Source organism: Miscanthus floridulus, chromosome 16 (genome assembly GCF_019320115.1).
Source record: "Miscanthus floridulus cultivar M001 chromosome 16, ASM1932011v1, whole genome shotgun sequence".
Lineage (NCBI taxonomy): Eukaryota > Viridiplantae > Streptophyta > Magnoliopsida > Poales > Poaceae > Miscanthus > Miscanthus floridulus.
This window is the reverse complement of record NC_089595.1, coordinates 12,779,071-12,799,434: the sequence shown is the minus strand read 5'-3', so window position 1 is coordinate 12,799,434 and position 20,364 is coordinate 12,779,071. Positions and strand designations below refer to the sequence as shown.

The 20,364-nt window shown below is 48.1% G+C and overlaps 5 protein-coding genes across 5 annotated transcripts; 3 read left to right on the top strand and 2 right to left on the bottom strand.

The window, feature by feature from the left end:
* Window positions 1-4,067: 4,067 nt before the first annotated feature.
* LOC136510297 (putative cysteine-rich receptor-like protein kinase 9) lies at window positions 4,068-4,485 on the bottom strand. The gene is made up of 2 exons (XM_066504798.1): window positions 4,473-4,485; window positions 4,068-4,390 (listed from the first exon to the last, which is right to left on the bottom strand). The coding sequence occupies exons 1-2, from the start codon at window positions 4,483-4,485 to the stop codon at window positions 4,068-4,070; spliced, it is 336 nt and encodes a 111-aa protein (XP_066360895.1).
* Window positions 4,486-5,047: 562 nt separating this feature from the next.
* Window positions 5,048-7,537, top strand: LOC136510295 (3-ketoacyl-CoA synthase 1-like). Its single transcript, XM_066504797.1, has 4 exons — window positions 5,048-5,055; window positions 5,216-5,564; window positions 6,901-7,022; window positions 7,072-7,537. Exons 1-4 carry the CDS (start codon window positions 5,048-5,050, stop codon window positions 7,535-7,537), a joined length of 945 nt encoding a protein of 314 aa, XP_066360894.1.
* A 1,842-nt stretch (window positions 7,538-9,379) lies between these two features.
* Window positions 9,380-13,536, top strand: LOC136512027 (replication protein A 70 kDa DNA-binding subunit C-like). Its single transcript, XM_066506036.1, has 2 exons — window positions 9,380-9,736; window positions 10,840-13,536. Exons 1-2 carry the CDS (start codon window positions 9,450-9,452, stop codon window positions 13,298-13,300), a joined length of 2,748 nt encoding a protein of 915 aa, XP_066362133.1. The 5' UTR covers window positions 9,380-9,449; the 3' UTR covers window positions 13,301-13,536.
* Window positions 13,537-13,887: 351 nt separating this feature from the next.
* LOC136513340 (uncharacterized) lies at window positions 13,888-16,302 on the top strand. The gene is made up of 5 exons (XM_066507335.1): window positions 13,888-13,992; window positions 14,168-14,208; window positions 14,325-14,399; window positions 15,736-15,840; window positions 15,936-16,302. Exons 2-5 carry the CDS (start codon window positions 14,191-14,193, stop codon window positions 16,050-16,052), a joined length of 315 nt encoding a protein of 104 aa, XP_066363432.1. The 5' UTR covers window positions 13,888-13,992; window positions 14,168-14,190; the 3' UTR covers window positions 16,053-16,302.
* Window positions 16,303-18,272: 1,970 nt separating this feature from the next.
* LOC136510040 (mitochondrial import inner membrane translocase subunit TIM9-like) lies at window positions 18,273-18,970 on the bottom strand. The gene is made up of 2 exons (XM_066504617.1): window positions 18,837-18,970; window positions 18,273-18,684 (listed from the first exon to the last, which is right to left on the bottom strand). Exons 1-2 carry the CDS (start codon window positions 18,929-18,931, stop codon window positions 18,486-18,488), a joined length of 294 nt encoding a protein of 97 aa, XP_066360714.1. The 5' UTR covers window positions 18,932-18,970; the 3' UTR covers window positions 18,273-18,485.
* Window positions 18,971-20,364: the final 1,394 nt, after the last annotated feature.

Below are 20,364 nucleotides of genomic sequence, written 5' to 3'. Positions count from 1 at the left end.
TAGAAATACTACATGCCGAGGAGGTGATTAGCCGGGGTTGACAGAAAGTACTGCACGATATAATGCCCACAGCAAAAATTTCCAATTAAAAATGGGCAACTTCAAGGCAATTTTCAAGTGTCGAAAATAGCAAAAGGAACGGGATGTAGCCAACATGGCCATCGATGTTGTGTCCTATAATTTGCATCTGATCATATGCATATATATACTGTATCTATCTATAAGAACAAAGCTACTGACGATGAACTCCTTCCACCATTAATTCCAAGCTGGTATTTCCTTTGGTGCATGCGGTGCTTGATCCCGGCCGCCTCACACTCCTGGAGCCAAGCCGCAATGGCACGACTGGCGTCAAAAGGCGCAACGGCCCTACGCAGCGGCGGAGGAAAAGGCTCCCTACTCGGCGGCGGAGCAGCCGGCGGCGCTGGCGCGTCCTCACGGGATGATGATGTGCGATGCCACTGCCCCATAAGTGCGTAAGGGTGGCAGCGCCTCTTCTGCTTCCTTGTGCGGCTACGCTCGGCGACCGCGTCGGCGATGGACATGCCGACGAAGAACGCCCCGGCGATGACGACCATCCCGCCGAAGACGGCGGTCCGGCTCTGGCGGGACGTCCACGTCCTCGAAGGTTGCCGTCAAGTAGCAGGATGTCGGGCTGTCGGCGAGCGTTATCTCGCCGGTGGCATAGACGAGGGCCTGGCGGCGCGCGAAGTGCTCCACCGCCCGCGTGGCGGCGCGCGCGGCCAGGCCGGCGGCGAAAGCGAGGCCGCGCAGCACCGGTTGCAGCCGGGATCTCCCTGCTACCCTTGCGGCGGCTGCCTGCATGATCAAAGTTGGAGCGATACGAGAGATTCAGTGCAGATATGATGTCCGTGTTTGTTGCCCTGTTGCTGCTGGAAGCGATCGATCGATGATATATAAACTCCAAGATTGGCCTGGTTGCCGTTTCGGACAGATAAAGACCGAGCGTATCTATATGAAGTCTCCGTTTCGGTAATTTGGTTATGTTGTTGCACAAAACCTAGCTATCTCTTGCAAATTCCGTCCCGGCCTGTCCGGACATGATGGCAGCGCTGTCTATTCGGAGTCAACCATGATAAACCCTACTGCTTGCGAACATGCGTGTTGGCTGCCCTAGGCTTTTCAGCGCAGCACGTCGGATCTGGTCGCCAAGAAGAAGTGTCCGGGTCGCCCGTGCTAACCATCAACGGGTACTCCCTGACCAACAAGAGTCGCCACATTCACTGCCGCTACTACAGAAAACATTTTGAGGTATGGTTAAAATGATGTCTGTAGAGGTGGACGGGAGAACCGTTCCTGCTTTCATAGGTAGAAATATCGTGATTGCAAGCCGTCTCTGCAAATCCCTTTTTAGGCAGGCGATGCCATCAACCGCTCCCCAAAAGAAATGTGATTGATAGCATCTGCTGTCCCTAGAAATCAAATAAAAAAATAAATGCTTTGGCTGGCCGCGCCACCGGCTCACCGCGCGCTGCTGCTCTACTCCCCGCATCGTGCCGCTCACTTGCGCGCAGCCACTCCGCTCCCCGTGCCACACCACTCGGCCCCCGTGCGGCTTGCCTAGGCTATCACTACAAAAATTATGTTGATCCGTGACAAGGCCATCCGTGACGGATTTTTTTTTCTATCATGTATCCAGCGTCATGGATTGGCTGCGAGCCATCCGTGACGGATTTCGACCGTCACGGATGGCCTCGAAGCCCACTCAACCTACTCTGGGCCGGGCTGAGCCCGGTAATCTGTGACGATTTTTTCCGTCACGGATGGCTGCCACATAGGGTCCACATAGGATATTTTTCCGTCACGGATTTGCATCGCCACATATGTGCCATGTGTTCGCCAAGGTGGAAGCTGACGTGTCATCGGCGCCACGTAGGATTTAGCCCGGTCATTTGTGGCCCAATTCGGGCTTCCAGGAGCTTTCGGCCCATTTTTACGCCCAATTTTTTTTGGGCCGATCTTGTTTTTTGTTGGCCTTTTTCCGGCCTTTTAGTTTTTTTAGCGGTGTTTTTTCGGCCATTTACTGCACATACAGCCCAGTTCAAATTGGGCTGCTTCCATATTTCAGCCCAGCTCAAATTGGCCCGCAACCAGATTTCAGCCCAGCTCAAATTGGCTGCTTCCAGATTTAGCAAAATACAAATAATTCATCCATAATTTCAGCCAAACTAATTACCAATCATCATTAATTAACACCAGTTCTCATCATCATTACTTAACACATGTACTCATCACACAAATATTACAGGTCACCAAATTACAACTGTTCACATCTCATACAGCATAATTAGGACCTGTCCACAAGCACATGACAGTAATTAATAGCCAATCCAGCACATGTCCAAGGCATTGGCCACTCCGGCATCAAAGTTTTCATCACAACAAAAGGAGCTGATAACTAGCTCAGCAGCAGCAACAGCAGAAATGGCACTTTGCCCACTACAGCACCATAGCCAAGCAGCAGCAGCAACAGAAATGATGTAACAAAAAAGCAACAATGTTGCCAAGAGACCCAGACCATCTTACCTAGTTGGCTGGACGGTGACGGGAGACCGTATCAGCTCTTCCTCCGTCGTGACGATGAAGTCCAGGCTCCCGGAGCGCACGCGCGCTCCCGAGACCCAGCTGATGCCGTGGCTGGTCATCCGAAGCCTGATGGGGACGTTGAGACGCGCAAAAGGCCCCTACCTGGCGCGCCAACTGTCGATGTTTCGAGTTACCAACTAGTAAATTTCTAGATTGCGCGTCTGGCTCGAATGGTGTGCTTAGACGACACAAGATTTATACTGGTTCGGACAGAATGTCTCTACATCCAGTTCGTCACTGCTGCTTATGTTACTAGCAGCGAAAGTTTGTAGTAGGGGTTACAAACAGGCGAGAGAGGGAAATGGTCCCAAGTGTGTGTGTGTCTGTGAGTGCTGCTAAGGCGTGTTAGGGTCGTGTTCAGACATGCCTTTCATGGGGCGTCCTGCTTCCCCTTTTATAGACGAAGAGGAAAAGCAGGTTACAGAGAGAAAGAGGGAGAAAAGTCAAGGAGAAGAAAGCCTCCAGGCCCACCGGGTTCTTCTTCTCTTTTATGCGAGTCCCGTCGACGCTGTAGATGGTGACAGGGATGGCTCCACGTCGGGCTCCTGTTCACCATTGGTGCTACTCCCCGGCGTCATCAGATGGTCGTGGCGTCCCATCCCGTCCCGGCGGACGACGCGGCGAACCGACGTGCCGGTCAGCGGCCGTACGTGGAGTAGGCAGCACAGTAACCACGTATCCATCACTGTTTGCGGTGTGAATCCCCAGGAGTGACATGTCGTGGCCATGGGTCACGTCAAGACATGCCTGTTTCCTGCCTGGTGCCAGAAGTTTAACCTTGGGTTGTACCTTCTGACCCGTAGTGGATGGCGGCGGTACGGGCTTCCGTCGGGCGAGACGGGAGCTGCGCTTGAGGGGGCGAGGTGGAGTCCGCACCCCCGGGGTCGGCCGAGGTGGGACCCGCCCCTCAGCGGTCGGGCGAGGCGGAACCTGCGCACCTAGGGGCGATTGGAGCTGTAGCCACGCACTTGATTGCTCAGGTGAATTAGTGCTGATGACCGTTAGCTCCTCCTCTTCGGATACCCTAATATTGGTCCCCGACAATAAGAGAAGAAGACCCAGAACGATTTGCTGAGATGTTACAGGGGGTTCGCTGGCAACAGTTTGTCTTCGTGCTGAAAGTCAAGGAAGAGACCTTTAACGATGAGCAGCGTGTCAAGTGCAGCATTATGAGAGCGGAGAAGCTGGATCCAGCAAGACAGAGCATGCTAACCTCCAGCTAGACAGAGCAAGCTACAGATCCAGCATGCTAGCCTCCAGCAATGTGGGTGCCACAGGCTTTGCACAGTCGAACTGGATGCCTACTCCACCATCAGCTTCATCCGATGGTTGTGATTTCAATGGTGGCTTTGGCTTCTTGGGTCAGTCGGCAGTGAGGGGAGCCTCACCGTGTATCAAATGCAACCAGCTTGGGCACTGATCTAAGAACTGCTTTGTCTGAGGCACTTTATTGCCTTGGCTCATCCCGGAGGTTGCTGGAAAAACCTATCAGACCAAGTAGTTCTATGAAGGTTGTCGTAGCTAGAGAGGAAGTCGCGGTCGGAGAAACAGAACAGGCACCGATGGTAGTAAACCGTCGCGTATCTGGATCCAATGCAGATGGTGGACAACGCGAGGCTGAGCACCAACGCGAGGCACAAAACGCAGTGGTCGCCAAGGAAGTCCCCGCGGCAGAGCACGAGCCCGTACGCCGTGTACGTGGCGTCGCCGAACGCCCACAACGCGAAGCCCGATGCCTTCTCATTCCCTGGCAGCTCGTAGGACAGCTTGGCGCGAGGTTGGCCTGGAACGTGCTGTTGGACCGCGTCGAGTTACAGTAGTCGTACGTGGGGTTGCAGATGTAGGAGAATGGTCCGGCCGCCCACCTCTCCTTGCCATCGCTCGGCTCCGTCGCCAGTGTCATCGAGACAACGCCGACAACGAGGAGCAAGGGGATAAGCATCGCATGCATCTATTGGACAGTTGGGGAGGCCGGTGGTGATCTGATGCAGATGCTGCTGTTAGCTACGTGCGTGTCGCACGTGCATATGTTCTAGTAATAAGAAGTATCGGTTTATTACTTGTCTTTCATAAATTTATTGGATATGTAAAACTTATAGGATCCTCTCATGAATGGTGGGAGAAAGCTAGTAACGCCATTGATGGGTTGATGAGGCAATGAGTCAGTTCCCTAGTTATGCTTGGATATTGGATCTTATGGAACCATTGCGATAGATACGTCTTTGATGGAGTAGCTCCAAGCATAGCTGGCACCCTGGTCATCGATGGCGAGGAACACCGGTTGTGGTCTTTGGTGGGGGCTCGAGGGTTATCACTCTTGACTGCCCCCTCCCTTGTGGACAGAGAGCTTGGTAGTGGTCGCCTTGTATGTTTATCACGGGCAGGAATATAATCATTTGAATGATGGGTATGCGAGTGAGTGTGTGTGATGTTTGCGGGGATGTATGGGTTCTTGTCTTTTTTTTCTTCTTAATTAATATATAGCTGCCATTTGGTTCCTATAAGACTTTTAGAATTTGGATAAAAAAATCTCAAAATTATAGACTCACATCCAAACAGACTTGATCATAATGAATTAGAATCTCTACAACTAAAAAATCTATAAAAGAATCGTTGATGAGCGTGCGATAAAAAATCCTGCACGACATTCTACCTCTCCCTTGCGATCCCCGCCTCCCGCCCGCCCGCGCCCACAGAAAGGAAGCCTCGCGACGCCGCTAATCACGCGTGAGACTCGCGCCCGATCCCCGCTACGCTCGCGCTCGCCAGGCCCCGTCGCCCCCTGCGACCTCGACGTGAAGCTCTCCTCCTACGCGCGCCTCGCCCGCGACGAGCTGGACGCCCTAGGCGTCGGGTTCCGCCACCTGGTCGTGCGCACCGGCGTCGTCGCCACGCTCGGCACCGGCCGCCCACCCGTCGTCGCGCTCTGGGCCTACATGGACGCGTTGTCCATCCAGGTACGTGCGTGCGTGGTGTGTGTGCCGCTCTTCGCCTCTTCCGAGCCATATCCTGCATTCAAGCCTATGCTCCATCGCCTCCCTCCTCCTCTTGCGCTACACATGACTACGCGCTGCACCAACGCCGGTGGCACACCGCAAGCTCGACTCCGTGACTAGGCCCCAAGGCCACGGTGACGGAGGACCAGCGCGGCTTCGGGCAACGACGGCAGAGGTGGGGCGTGGGGCGACGCCTAGCCAACTCCATAAAAGAAGGCTGCATGAGAGGGAGTTATGATGCCCTGCATGCTGCATGCAACTGTAAAGAAAGGAATTTTTTTCTGTACCTGACACATAGCCCACATACAGCCCACAAAGGCAGGCGATGGCAGGCAGGCACGTCCCCACTCCCCTCACCACTGCATGTCATGTCGTCGTCTGTACTGCCCGCGTGTTGCTATGGAAAAACCAAACTTTTGTACTAAAAACACACAGATCGCATGATAAGATAACAATACTGTAAATTTTACAGTATTGTTATCTTATCATACGATCTGTGTGTTTTTAGTACAAAAGTTTGGTTTTTCCATAGCAACGCACGGGCATAAACCTAGTACAGATACATAATCAAATGAAATATGCTAGATTTTTTAAAATCCAGATTCTAAAAATCTCTAGGAACCAAAAGAGCCTATAATGACGCGCAAGCTCTGCCGTGTTTTCGAGAGAAAAAAAAACCGACATGACATTTTTTATTTGAAAGAATCCAGAGGGGTTTTGCCCCTACCGTGAATTTTTTAATCTGGATTCTAAAAATCTCCTAGGAACCAAACCAGCCTATAATGATGCGATGTAAATTTCAGGACATACAAGTTATAGAAAGATTTTTTTGAAGCTAATTATAAAAAGAACTTTTTTTGAATCTAATTATAAAAAGAATGTGATACACAAGACCTTCGGTTGTCTATTTGGTCACGGTTTACCCGTTGGCATTTTTACCTTTGCAGCACTGCAGCTGTGCTGGTACGGGTACAGAGTAGATTTTTTTAAGAGAGAATTATTTATTTGGCACTGAAACAAACCAGTGTTTCGTATTTGGCACTCGAAAATTTGAACTTTCTTATCTGGCATCAAGTTGAAATTTCCTTTCGTAAATGGCACTGCCGTCCATTTAGGGCAGTAACGGTGTCAAGTGACCGGCAAAAAGACATAAATACCCTTGTTTACAGCAGAAACCCGCGATGCCAAATAGGGAAGTTCAAGTATTTCGTATGGTGCCAAATAGGGAACTTCAAGTATTTTCGTATGGACGATATTGGCCTCAACTACTTCCCTTATCCTAGTCACTGACGTGTAGGCCCCACGCGTGCTCATCGTCAACAGCAGCCTCTTCAACCCGACGCCGTCGCTGGCGTCCATGGTGGTGCACTGCAACAAGATGCAGGAGGACGTCAAGTCGTTCAACCTTGGCGGCATGGGGTGCAGCGCGGGGCTCATCGCCATGGACCTCGCCAGGGACATGCTGCAGGCGAACCCCGGGGTGCTACGCCGTCATGGTGAGCACCGAGAACATCATGCTCAACTGGTACTTCGGCAACGACCGCTCCATGCTGCTGTCCAACTGCATCTTCCGCATGGGCGGCGCCGTCGCGCTGCTGTCCAACCGCCGCGCCGACGCCGGGCGCCCCAAGTACCGGCTGCTGCACATGGTGCGCACCCACAAAGGCGCCGCGGACGAGTGCTACGGCTGCGTGTACCAGCGCGAGGACGACACAGGCCGCGTCGGCGTGTCGCTGGCGCGCGAGCTCATGGCCGTCGCCGGGGACGCACTCAAGACGAACATCACCACCCTAGGCCTGCTGGTGCTCCCGCTGTCGAAGCAGCTCAAGTTCCTCAGGTCCCTCGTGCTCCGTCGCGTCCTCCGCTCCCGCAGCGTCCGTACGTACATCCCGGACTTGCCGACGACCAGGAACAGCAGGCTCCCCAGTTGCTGAGGCACCTGCACGCTCGACTGCCATGGCCGAGAAGGTAGCCGCGCCATGGCTAGCGAGCGCGTGCGAGCAGGCTGCCACGCTGCTGCCGGGCAAGCGCGCGAGCGAGCTGCTGAGCTGTCGCCGGTCTCGCGCTTAAGGGCCAGGACGGCCTTGCCGGCAACCGGAGCTGGCGCAGGCGGCGGCTATGTCCAGGCAACACACGCCTCCGTCGTCGATTCACTCATCCTCCGTGTGTTGCCTAGACACGCGCCTACGCACCCAAACCCACGCCCTTGGCCGCGCAGCAGCCTGCCGAGATACCGCCGGCGCTACCGTGCTGCTCTCCCTCTCGCTTGCGGTTATACCTTTGCTCGTCGAGTTCTCCTAATCCGAAAGCAACGGCGGCACCACCAGCAGGTTTCCCTTCCCTCATTCCGGTACTTACGCCACCCACCATCCACCTAGCAGCTCAAGAGGGCGACGCACAGGCGCACAACGGAGTGGGCATCGATCTGGGCGGTGCTTCAGCGCGGAGGCGGGCCCATCTCTTTGATGACCGGTGATTTCGCCCACACAGCCTTCACCGGCGCACGGCGTAGCACCCCGGGGTTCGCCTGCAGCATGTCCCTGGCGAGGTCCACGGCGATGAGCCCCGCGCTGCACCCCATGCCGCCAAGGTTGAACGACTTGACGTCCTCCCGCATCTTGTTGCAGTGCACCACCATGGACGCCAGCGACGGCGTCGGGTTGAAGAGGCTGCTGTTGACAATGAGCACGCGTGGGACCTACACTCAGTGACTAGGATGAGGGAAGTAGTTGAGGCCAATATCGTCCATACGAAAATACTTGAACTTTCCTATTTGGCACCATACGAAAATACTTGAACTTCCCTATTTGGCACCGTGGGTTTCTGCTGTAAACAAGGGTATTTATGTCTTTTTGCCGGTCACTTGACACCGTTACTGCCCTAAATGGACGGCAGTGCCATTTACGAAAGGAAATTTCAACTTGATGCCAGATAAGAAAGTTCAAATTTTCGAGTGCCAAATACGAAACACTGGTTTGTTTCAGTGCCAAATAAATAATTCTCTCTTTTTTTAATCGTGTGTGGGTACATTTTTATCTGTTCCCTCCATTCCAGTAACAACGTAGATCTCACTTTTTGAGGTGAGATTAGTGTAGATGTAAAATTATGCATTTATCCCTACTTTATCATTCTTGAAATTAAAAACAATGGTTAAATTCCGTAATGTTCTTCTCATGGATAAATAGAATATGATAGTTTTTAGACATGTAGTGGTATATTTAATAGGTGGGTCCTATTGAGAAAGGATTTCAAGTCTACATTTAGGTGGTGTTTAAATTCATGGGCTAAAGTTTAGGGGTGTCACATCGGGTATTATATAGGGGTGTCACGTGGGAGTGTTCAGATAGTAATAATGGACTAATTAGGTTAAAAAAATCGTCTGGCAAAGTACTCGCAATCTGTGCAATTAGTTATTTTTTTAGTTTATATTTAATACTCCATGCATATGTCTAAATATACAATATGATAAGGACTAAACTTTAGAGAGGGACTAAACAAGACCTTACAATTTTTTTAAGATAAGATTTAAATCCCAAGACTACATTCTTCGGCACGAGTAGCTTCTTGGGCTGTACGATAGGCTCCAGCCCATCAAGTCGCAAAAAAAAAAAGATAGGCTCCAGCCCACAAAAAAAGGAGGGCATTTCCGTCTTTTCGCGTCCAAAATTTTTCTCTCTCCCTCCACCCGTTCAGTTTCCCGCTCGGCGGAACCGCCGCCCGCCCCCTCAAATTCCCGCTAACCCTCGCCCCTCCCCCCTCCAAATCGAATCGCCCCCTCTCCTCTCCATTCCCCCAGCTCCTCTCGCCTCCCTTCCGCCGCAAGATTCACCCAGGCTCGCCAGCGCGATGGCGGCCCAGCCGACGCCCGGCGCGGTGGCGGCGATCTCGGAGCACGCCGACGGCGGCAACGGGACGCTGCAGCCGGTGCTGCAGGTGGTGGACGTGCGCATAGTCTCCAACGTCAAGAGCCCTACCAACCACGAGCGCTTCCGGATGCTGCTCTCCGACGGCGTCCACACGATGCAGTCCATGCTCGCCACCGCCGAGAACGTGCTCATCCACAACGGCTCCATCCAGAAGGGCTCCATCATCCACCTCCACGAGTTCACCTGCAGCACCATCCAGAACCACAGGTGAGGATTCATTAGTTAATAGTCCTGCCCCGCGCTCGGTTCCCCGCTCCATCCCAGATTCGAATCTCGCAGATTTGTATTATTTTGTTGCGTTCCTAGTAGTAGTAGAAAGGCTGAATCTTGGTTTGCTTCCCGCACGGTTCAGTGATGTAAAACATGCAGGGTATTAGGCTCGTGCCATATCGTTAGGGGCGACATTTCCGTACAAGATTTGCGGCTCCCGCTTTGGAAACACAGATTGGGATTCGGTGGTGGTAGAAAATGGTATTTGGGCGATGTGGTACTAAGGTTTATGGTCATTCCAGTCCAGACTCACGGAAGTCTTGTTGATTGTTTTTTTCCCACTATCTTTAGATTAGCCTCGGACTAGGTTAACTTCACTGCAATGGAGTCCAGCCAGTTCTATTCTTGTTTCTATTAAGGTTGTTGTGCTTCTCTGCATGTGTTTTTTTAACCCTTTGATCCCTACAATGCACATTGATGTTATTTTCCCTTTGTCATTAGCAATTTTCCAATTTCCACTGAAAGAAAACCATCAAACAGGCAATGGTTAACATGCAGAGTTTCTTTGGTTCTGTATAAACTTTCTATACTGTTGATAATGATCCTTAGTGCAGTGAAAGGGCGCTGTAGTTTTGTGCTATCTGAAAGCTCTTATTCTGGCATCCATGTCAAATCAGTGAAACTGTCTCAACTCACAACACATTCTGTTGTGACCATTCAAATAATTCTTAAGTAGCTCTTTTAAGATACGACAGAGTCTGAACCTTGTATACTCTTGTGGGAGTTACTAAAGTATGCACAATTATAGATTTCTAATGAATTACCATACATCAATAGAATCTGAATCTACTGATTATGTATGCTGGATTTTAAGATCTGAAGTGGGTTAATGTTGCTTCATGAATGTTTCAAGAATCGTTGTTTCCCCAACTTCTTTGGTTCTATAACTTGAGTCAATTCTTGGAAATACCTATTTCTGTTAGAGCTGACTGGGCATCTCATAAAGAGAAGAATATCATATTTGAATGTTAGTTTGTTTACACCTTTTTGTGGCTTGCCTCTTATCAGTTGAGTTGACCATGCCTTTATCTTTTGTTCAGGATCATTATTATTATCAAACTTGATGTTCTGCAAAGCGAGTGCGCCATAATTGGAGACCCCAAAGCCTATGATGTGAGAATCCAACCTAATGAGCAGGGCACCAACTTTGCGGCAAATGCTGCTCAAGCTAATACCGGAACATATTCCAGCGGCCCTGGTATGCTGGGATCTTCTGCTGCCCCAAGGCCATTGCAAGATGCTAATAATGTACCATACGGATCTTCTGCTGCTCCAAGGCCAGTGCAAGATGCTAACAATGTACCATACGGATCTTCTGCTGCTCCAAGGCCAGTGCAAGATGCTAATAATGTACCATACGGTGGATCCTATGGTGGTTATCAAGGTACGGTGGGCCCTCCAATTGGTCGTGCAGTAGAATCTGTTTCCAATGTGGCATCTGGTGTCTCATATGGTACAACTTCAGCACATAATAATACAATGAATGTGGGCATGGTGCAGTCAAACTTGCAGCAGCCTTCACTGAACTCTCACCAGAACCGAAGGTTTGCAGTTCCTTCCATGGCTGGTGGCAGTGGTGCTCCTGGGAATACATACGGCCAACCTGCACAGTCCTTTTATCAGCAACCGCCTCCAGGGCATATGAATAGAACCCCTGTGTCTAAGAATGATGCAAGTCGTCTTGTCCCAGTGGCTCATTTGAACCCCTACCAAAACACATGGACAATCAAGGCTAGGGTGACTGCAAAGACTGATCTCAGGCACTACAACAACAACAAAGGTGCTGGAAAAGTCTTCTCCTTTGATCTCCTTGATGGACAGGGTGGAGAAATCCGTGCAACATGCTTCAATGCGCAGGCTGATCAGTTTTTTGACCTCATTGAGGTTGATAAGGTGTACCTGATATCTAAAGGGTCGGTGAAACCTGCACGGAAGCTGTTTAACTCTTTGAACCACGAGTATGAAATAACTCTGGATTTCAAATCATCTATCGAAGTTTGTGTTGATGATGATAGCAACATCCCTAGGCAGCAGTATAATTTCCGGCAGATAAGCGAAATTGAGAATCTTGAGGCAGGTGCTATTGTGGACTTGATTGGAATTGTTACATCAGTTGGCCCTTCTGCCACAATAATCCGAAAGGTTGGTGGCTCGGAAGCCCAGAAAAGAACTCTTCAACTGAAAGACATGTCTGGTCAAAGCGTAGAAATTACCTTATGGGGGAAGTTCTGTGATGCTGAAGGCCAGCAGCTGCAGTTGCAGTGCGATTCTGGTTTGAATCCTGTTCTAGCTTTGAAAGGTGCCCGGGTTACTGAATTCAGTGGTAGATCTGTGAACACAATCGGCTCAACTCAGTTAAAAATAGACCCAGACTTTCCTGAGGCTGAGAGTCTGCGGCGATGGTATGCAACTGAAGGGAAGACAGCTGCTTGTGTTTCTTTGTCAGGGGTAAGTATGGGCAGGACTGATGTCAGGAAAGCAGTGGCCCAGATCAAGGATGAAGATCTGGGGCGATCAGAGAAGCCAGACTTTATCACTGTTAAAGGTGCAATTTCACATCTGATCACTGATAATTTTTGTTATCCTGCTTGCACCATGGAGGTGAATGGTAGGGTGTGCAACAAAAAGGTAATAAATAATGGTGATGGGACATGGCAATGTGACAAATGTGACCAGAGCTTACCAAAATGCGAGTATAGATACTTGCTGCAGTGCCAGATCCAGGACCACACTGGGGTCACCTATGCTACTGCATTCCAAGAGGCTGGTATCGAGATCGTTGGCCACAGTGCCTACGAGCTCTACAACATAAGAGAAGAAGACCCAGAACGATTTGCTGAGATCTTACAGGGGGTTCGCTGGCACCAGTTTCTCTTCAAGCTGAAAGTCAAGGAAGAGACCTTTAACGATGAGCAGCGTGTCAAGTGCAGCATTACGAGAGCGGAGAAGCTGGATCCAGCAAAAGAGAGTTCTTACCTTCTGGGGGTAATCAATGGCCTATTGCAGGATGATACTGGCTCACCTTCTGTGGCGCAAGGCGCCATGGCCTATAATGCTGGTCTCAGCAACACTGGCGCTGGACGAAGCGTGCCAACCTCCAACAGTGCCTACACCACCAATATGAGCGGTCCAATGTATGGGGAGTCCGTGAACCAGTTCGCGCAGCAAGCAAAAACGTATATCGGGGCGCCCACTCCAGTGTCGGTGACAGGGAATGTGCAGACCTGCATGTCTTGCGGGTCAAGTGGGCACAACGCGCAGAACTGCCCTGCAGGCATGTACAGGCAGCAGCCTGGTGTGAAAACGGCAAGCTCCTACGGCTCTTCGCAGCCTCGTAACGCTGGCCCCAGACCGTGTTTCAAATGCAATCAGATCGGGCACTTTGCTAGCTCTTGCCCACTGCTGGCCCCTGCCCCCCAGCAGCAGCAGTATCGGAGCGGCGGCGCTTTGTCAGGTGGTTATGGTCAGCAGCAGCCCTATCTTGGGGCTACCAACTACTGAAAGTAAGTATACATCGGATCAGGCGTGATATTGGTTTTGCTTTAGATGCCTGTCCTGAATGGCATCGCTGCGTCTATCTATGTAGTGTAGATACAGAATGTTCCTTTGTGTTTGTGTGAGAAGTTGGAACCATGTATCTCGGTACCTCAAAATGTTTTTCGTCTTATATATGGTGTGGTAAATCCTCGTTGCTGTGTCAGTTCTGTTGAATTCGTGGTTTGTCCAGTTTAATAAACTCACTGTATGGTGGTTGTAAATTAATGCAACTCATCTTTAGATTGTCAGCAGTTCATTTTCGCTCCAGGTTGATCTTATCTTCTGTGTACTCAAGTTAATTTTCTTTTGTCTTTATGTTTTTTACCCCCGACATATATGATTGATTTTTGGCGATACAAACATTGTTTTAAGAGGCGAAACAAATACCATGAAGCTGCACATTTTTTTAAAGAAGCTGCACAAGGCGAAATAAGGAATATGTTTCTAAGACGGGCCCAATCCATCACAGCCCATCCGCCAATTATGGCTTGAAACTGCACAAGGCCGAAACAATATGTTCCTGGGCCGGCCCAACCCGGCGCCATTGTGATAAAATCGCTGCCAGTTCGTCTTCCTCTTGTCCGCCCAGCCTAGGGTTCTTCCTTCCCGACGCGCCGCCGCCATCTCGCCGCTCCGACTCGCCTCTGCCCGCCCAGGTAATTTCCGGGTTTCGGAGTTTAGATCCATGCGGGCCACTTAGAACTTTTAGCCCGCCAACGATAGGAACCAGCATACTCGTAGAGTTTTTTTTTTGTTACCCTATATATGGATCTGAGAACTGTGTTTCGTTCGAGCGAGTAGTTAGTGACTTCGTGTTTATTCCATGTGCAGATTGACGGCTCCACTTGGATCCCATGGCGGAAGAAACCAATGTAAGCTGAAAAAAATTACTGCATCCCCCTCCCCCGGATGTTGCTCTCTTCTTTCTGGTGCCGTGAATTAATTGTGATTTGGTACTTGTGGTTTTCCTTTTCCTTTGTCGAAACAGGTAAAGAAGGAGGAAGAGGAGTTCAGCACCGGTCCTCTCTCAGTGCTCATGATGAGCGTCAAGAATAATACCCAGGTTGGTAGATTTCCTCTGGAAAATTCAGTGTCTTCTTCGCAGTCTGTCTACATTGACTTTACTTCTCAAGTATGAAAATATGTATGTGCTGGTGTTTTTGTTGTATAATCTGGTACCATGACGTGGATTATAGTTATGCAATGTGCCTGCTGTCCAGCTGTGTCAATATGGTTAACCTTAATTGGCTGCCTCCTGCTCTTGGTAGTCCTGGAACTTAGATCCATTGTTAGGTTATATTTGACCATAGTTTTTGTGTATCAGAAGGGCAGGCCTGGTGCAGTGGTGAGAGCTGTCTCACTGAGTCACCAGGTCGTGGGTTCGAAGCAGCCTCTCCGCAGATTTGCGGGGGGAAGGCTTGCCTCGGTTTTTCCCTTCTCCAGACCCCACTCATGTGGGAGCCTCCGGCACTGGGTCTGCCCTTTATAGTTTTTGTGTATCCTCCATCCAACTTATGATCGTTTGTGTTGTATTTGAACCTTCATTTATTGGCTGAGACAAGTATAGTTCTGTGCAGCAGCCTGAAGCTCCTGCTTCACCAAATCATATGGCTAGTAATCTTCTTAGCTAAGACATGTTTATTAGCTGTGGTTCCCAATTGTTTACTAAACATGTCCCTCAGCTGTGATTCTAACACTATTTTAGTCCGTGGAAGTGATGCACTAGTGTGTAGTCGGTGTTGTATTCTTGTTCCCTTAACTGTGATGTGCACATGTTTCTTACCTTCCATGCATGGAACTAATGCGGTGGTCTTGGTAGCCAGTATTGTATCGCACCATAATTTGGCAGTTTTGACTATAATTGCTAGTACCTATCTGTCATAGGTTTCTGTATCTATACTATCTATTTTTCTGCATTATTGCTACGGTTCATTTATAATTTTTTAGTCATTTCCATCATCAAAGTTGAATTAATTTGCCAGGAACTGTTTTCTGAGTGGCACTAGTGATTTATATAAGCTGATTTGTTTGATGTTAGCTCCATTCAGCCAAAATAAAAAATTTGTCATGCATCCTTATTTCTTTCATAAATTGCAAAAGTAAGATTTACTATTTTTGTACTAACTGAATTGCTTGCTTAGTTGCTGTCAACTGCCAGACAATCATCTTTCCTTGGTCCATATTTTTTCCACCCATTTTATCTAAAAATGTCCATGTATAAACCTAAGCCATCGTTTCCTGTAGTGTGATCGCTATGTCATTGTTACTTAACTGATATATCTTTGTTTCTCTCATGTATCACATATTATGTGTCCGGTGTCAGGTTGCATACTGCTGACTGCAGATAGTGCTTTTCAACTGCTCCTTGTTCTGATAATGCATTGTCTCTTATGTCTTAGGTTCTTATCAACTGCCGGAACAACAAGAAGCTGCTTGGTCGCGTGAGAGCCTTTGATCGGCATTGCAACATGGTTCTCGAGAATGTTAGGGAGATGTGGACTGAGGTATGTTGAACAGTCGCTTACCTTTTGTAAAGTTTCCCTTGCTTGAACTGCTGTGTTCATTAATCATTTGTGAACACATTTTACCTGTGTTACAGGTGCCAAAGACCGGTAAAGGCAAGAAGAAGGCTCTTCCGGTGAACAAAGACAGGTTCATAAGCAAGATGTTCCTCCGTGGGGATTCGGTCATCATTGTTCTCAGGAACCCGAACTGAGTATCTTGTACACGTGGAGAGTCTATTTGCTAGTACGCTGCTATTGAGTAGTATGTATGCCAGATGCTCAAAACATGGGAGTGTAAGACACGACATTTCCTGAACCAGAATTCGCTATGTGTATGTTGATGGTGGAGGATTTAACTTAAAGGCAGGATGCTAGGACTTGGTTTTACCTCTTGTAGCCTACTTGAACTGGATGTTTCTTTGAAGTAGTAACAAACCCCGCTGCATGAATCATTGGTTCCAATCTGTGAGTCGAGTTGTTAATGGCACACTGACTGCCAGATGTATGCTTGGTTATTTTTGTGCAATAGTAACTACCGCTAGCTTGTCCCTTTGCTTGTGAAAGTTGAAGGTTACTGAGGGGCCACACACAACCTTCACGGTCGAATGACACTATTTTTTGTACAATGGACAGTTCAATGGGTAACTCATGATCAGCAAATTATTTGTGACCTATAACTGGCGTAGAATTGGAAAAAAGAACACTTAGAATTGGAAAAAAGAACACTGAAACAAGTCAGGGCGTAAGGAACGATAATGTTGGAAGACGGGTTTTTGCTGTTATAGATCGTTCCTTTGGCTTCTTGCATGAATACACGAAGAGCCTCAGAAGCAAACCAGTCAATTGCATTAACCAGGGTCCAGAGTTAACACATACAAAAAGAAAGAAAGAAAAACCCTTGACATGTATACAATGAAAAGAACTCTTATATAATTGATGATGCAACGAGGAACATAGTTTTTAAACATGAACAGTTTGAAAGTTTTAAATAACTGAAAAAGGAGATGGAATTGTAGCTTTTATGCGCACTGCTACAAATAATCTTCAGAGACCAAAGCACTTAAGAATCTTGTTCGTGTCATGTGATTTGAAAACTCTGAAGTGCACTTCAAAATCTAACCTTTACATCTGCCTCTCCCAAGTCTCAACTTCATTCAGTTGTGGCGTTGGCCACATTACTCTGATCAATAACATTTTTTTGAATAAGACAAATCCTTGTCTCATCAACACCTTTCAGGGGAGAAAGGACATTCAGGAATAGATAATTAGAGATACCAGGAGTCAGGAAATAACCGATGGATCTTAAGCCAGGCCTTGTGAGTGAAAAAACCAAAACTTGGTCGCATTGATGTTTGTTCACCAACACATTTCAGCAATCATTTCGGATGGGAAATTCACGTGTATATCAAGGCAGCATGCTAAGTTCAGATGAAATAACAAATTTCATCTAGCAAAGGAAAACACAATACATGGATGTTCTGCATCCAAAAGAAACAAGAGAAGGCTTTTGTTGCACATTTACTCATCATCAGTAAAGCATATGAAGAACCCCAACATTTGGTCCCTGCTCGCTGGCCTGAGGGTCCAGGGGTGGAATGTAGCAAAGGATGTGGAAATTGCAGCTGCACCTCTTGGTGAGGCATCAAATGAGTTAAATTACTGCTGCATTTTGAACAATGAATCTCTTGAGCAAGCACCGCTAAAACAGCTGGCAAAATTGTCTGATGTAGTCTGCTGGCTCAACTATTACAACCTTGCTTCTGAGAACACTGCTCTCATTAAAAGGCTTATTTTCACCCACATTGTATACACGTACTCCAAAAGAATGAGCATTAAGAATATTCTTTGTGCTTACATTCAGAGTGTTAGCCCATTAACTAGTAAGATCTAATCTCTTAGCAGATACTACTGTGAACTAATGATGGCCTCTTTTAGATCAGGAGTATCATAAGGCTGTTATTTGTGATTTTCTGTGCACAACCTGACAGTACCAGCCTGGTTGGGCATGGACTTCACAAGGCACAGCATTTGGTAATATGACTACTGTAGGAATCAGAATGACACTGAAAATGTCCGTTAACACTCCTACTTATCTTACAGGCATTGAGTCCCAAACCATTGTTCCCAATAAAAGTCTGCAACTAAGGATTATACTATATAATGGGGGTCATTGTCATTACTTTTTCTGTAGCATGATCTATGCGGTGGTAGTGGTGCTATGAGGCCCAGTTGTGGTTGCTACATTACTCTGATCAAACACATTGAGCAAACTGAGCTGGATTGCAGTGATGTTGTACAAGATGATAACCAAAGCTGAACATAAACCATCACATGAGAAATGAGATACAGTAAGAACCTTTTCGCATATCCATATCAAGGTAATAGTAATACTCATTCAGAGAGGAAAAATCAGGACATGAAAAATTCATGCATTCATTCATCAAAATTCCAAATTTGCAGTGTGTGAGAGTATAGATCACTCCTGGCCTTGCATTTCCTTCCTAACAACTGCTACGCTCGTTAGTCTTACGGCGTCGTGTTTCCTTTCCATGGATCATCACAAGGTAAAGTAAAACTAAGCTACACTTACAGAAGAAGTGAAGCAAAGAAGTAACTGTCGAGAAGAGCATGGGTGGATCAACCGATCAATCGTCGAATGCTGCCGACGACGAGGAGGAGTCGGCGAGGTGGGGGAAGCGCGCGGCGGTGGCGGTGGAGAGGAGGAGGTACTTGCGGACGCAGGAGCGGACGCACTCCTCCTCGCGCTTGCCAAGCGCCCGGCGGTAGAAGGAGACGACGCAGTCGGAGAAGCAGCGGTGCGAGAGCCAGCTGTACAGATGCATCCTGCAACGAGGGTGGGGGGGAGGGAGGGAGGAGTCGTCACTCGTCAGCCACAACTCACGAGAAAGGAAGGGGAGCAGATGGAGCAGCCGCCCTCTGCCACCTCCTCGAAGGAAAGAGAAGTAGAGATCGAGCAAGGGAGGAGGAGGGCGTACGCGTCTCGGGTCTGTAGGCCGTCGGCGATGGTGTCCAAGCGCGCCTGGTCGTGCTCGTCGTCGCCGGCGGCCGTGGCGGCGGCGGCGGCGTCCATGATTCAGCTGCGTGTTTCTTTCTTGGAGGAGGAGGAGGATTGGAAGGGAGACAAGGGTAAAGCAAACAAGACAGTCGCACAGAGCCTACTAGAACAGAATGCGGCGGCCCATGGGGCACTTTGGGCCGGCCCGTTCTGGAAAGGGGAGAGTCCGGAAAATACTTGTGCCGATTTTTCATTTATATATTTTTCTATATTTGTTTTTTTTTGAAAAAGTAAGTTTTCTATATTTGCTATATTTAATTTTTGCAAAAAAGGTCTAAGAGCATCTCTAGGATTTTGGTATAATTTACTTGCTAAACTAATAGATCTAGCAAGTTAACATAAGAAAATAGCAACCTTAAATTTAGTTCTTCTTCAATAGTCTCCAATAATAACTTTCTAAACGATTTTGCATTGGGAACCCCAAACTATGTCTAACTAACTAAATATTTTTTAATGGTTTTATAATCTCTTACTGCTTTCTCACATGAAATCCTTTCTTTTCTTAATTACACATACGTTCAATTTACTTTGATTTGATCTCCTGAGAAAAAGCTTATGAATTGGACCGCGAAATACAGACTTACAGAGTTCATTTCGACCGCGAAAGCTTATGAATTGGAGAGCATATTTGACAATTTTTTATTTTTAAGGAGCTCTTTTATCAAAGTGTTGGATTGGAGGACACTTTTTTTTAAAAAAATCAAAATGGAAAGGCATTTACAAATTAAAATTTCTAGAGATTCTGTAAGTAAAAAAATCGGTAATGCTATCTATCGAGCGTCCGTCTGGCCGGATGGGATGGACCCGCCTACCCCTCATCCTTTCGCCTTGCGCGCCATGCGCCTCGTGCCTTGCGCGCCCCACCCACACCTCGTGCATCGCACCCCACCCGCACCTCGCGCGCGTGGGCTGCTCTCGCCTCGCGTCGCCTGCGCCTCACGCTGTGCACAACCGAGGTTCAACCTCCATATCGTGGCATCGAGCTCCGTGCCAGCATCAAGCTCCGTGTCAACGAGTGTCTATTGGGGGACAGCAAGTAGATGAACACATGTTGAAGCTGTATGTTTTATGCGTTTTAGATGTATGTTGCATATGTGTCATCTAGATGTTGCAAAAGTAGATCTGTTGTTGCATGTGTTGCAATGACTATACACGTACGTTGCAAATGTATATTCTAAATGTTTTAGCTATTTCAAACGTATGTTGCAAGTGTTTTATTTGGATATTGCATATGTTGCACTGGCTATACATGTATGTTGCAAGTCTGTGTTTCAAATGTTTTAGCCGTTTCAAATATAGGTTGCAAGTGTTTTATCTAGATGTTGCAGTGCCCATACACATATGTTGTAAACGTATATGGCAAGTGTTTTATTTGGATGTTGCATATGTTGTAAATGGTTCATCTGTTTTAGATGTATGTTGTAGCAAATGCTTTATGTTGCAAGTGT

Bases quoted from the DNA above. Each gene is read 5' to 3' on its own strand.
- LOC136510295 (XM_066504797.1), top strand. The intron at 5,565-6,900 runs GTACGTGCGTGC...ACTGACGTGTAG, and splicing joins TGGACGCGTTGTCCATCCAG to GCCCCACGCGTGCTCATCGT. The intron at 7,023-7,071 runs GTGCAGCGCGGG...GACATGCTGCAG, and splicing joins TTCAACCTTGGCGGCATGGG to GCGAACCCCGGGGTGCTACG.
- LOC136512027 (XM_066506036.1), top strand. From the start codon at position 9,450: ATGGCGGCCCAGCCGACGCCCGGCGCGGTGGCGGCGATCTCGGAGCAC. The intron at 9,737-10,839 runs GTGAGGATTCAT...TCTTTTGTTCAG, and splicing joins AGCACCATCCAGAACCACAG to GATCATTATTATTATCAAAC.
- LOC136513340 (XM_066507335.1), top strand. The intron at 14,400-15,735 runs GTTGGTAGATTT...CTTATGTCTTAG, and splicing joins GCGTCAAGAATAATACCCAG to GTTCTTATCAACTGCCGGAA. The intron at 15,841-15,935 runs GTATGTTGAACA...CCTGTGTTACAG, and splicing joins TTAGGGAGATGTGGACTGAG to GTGCCAAAGACCGGTAAAGG.
- LOC136510040 (XM_066504617.1), bottom strand. From the start codon at position 18,931: ATGGACGCCGCCGCCGCCGCCACGGCCGCCGGCGACGACGAGCACGAC. The intron at 18,685-18,836 runs GTACGCCCTCCT...CCCTCGTTGCAG, and splicing joins GGCCTACAGACCCGAGACGC to GATGCATCTGTACAGCTGGC.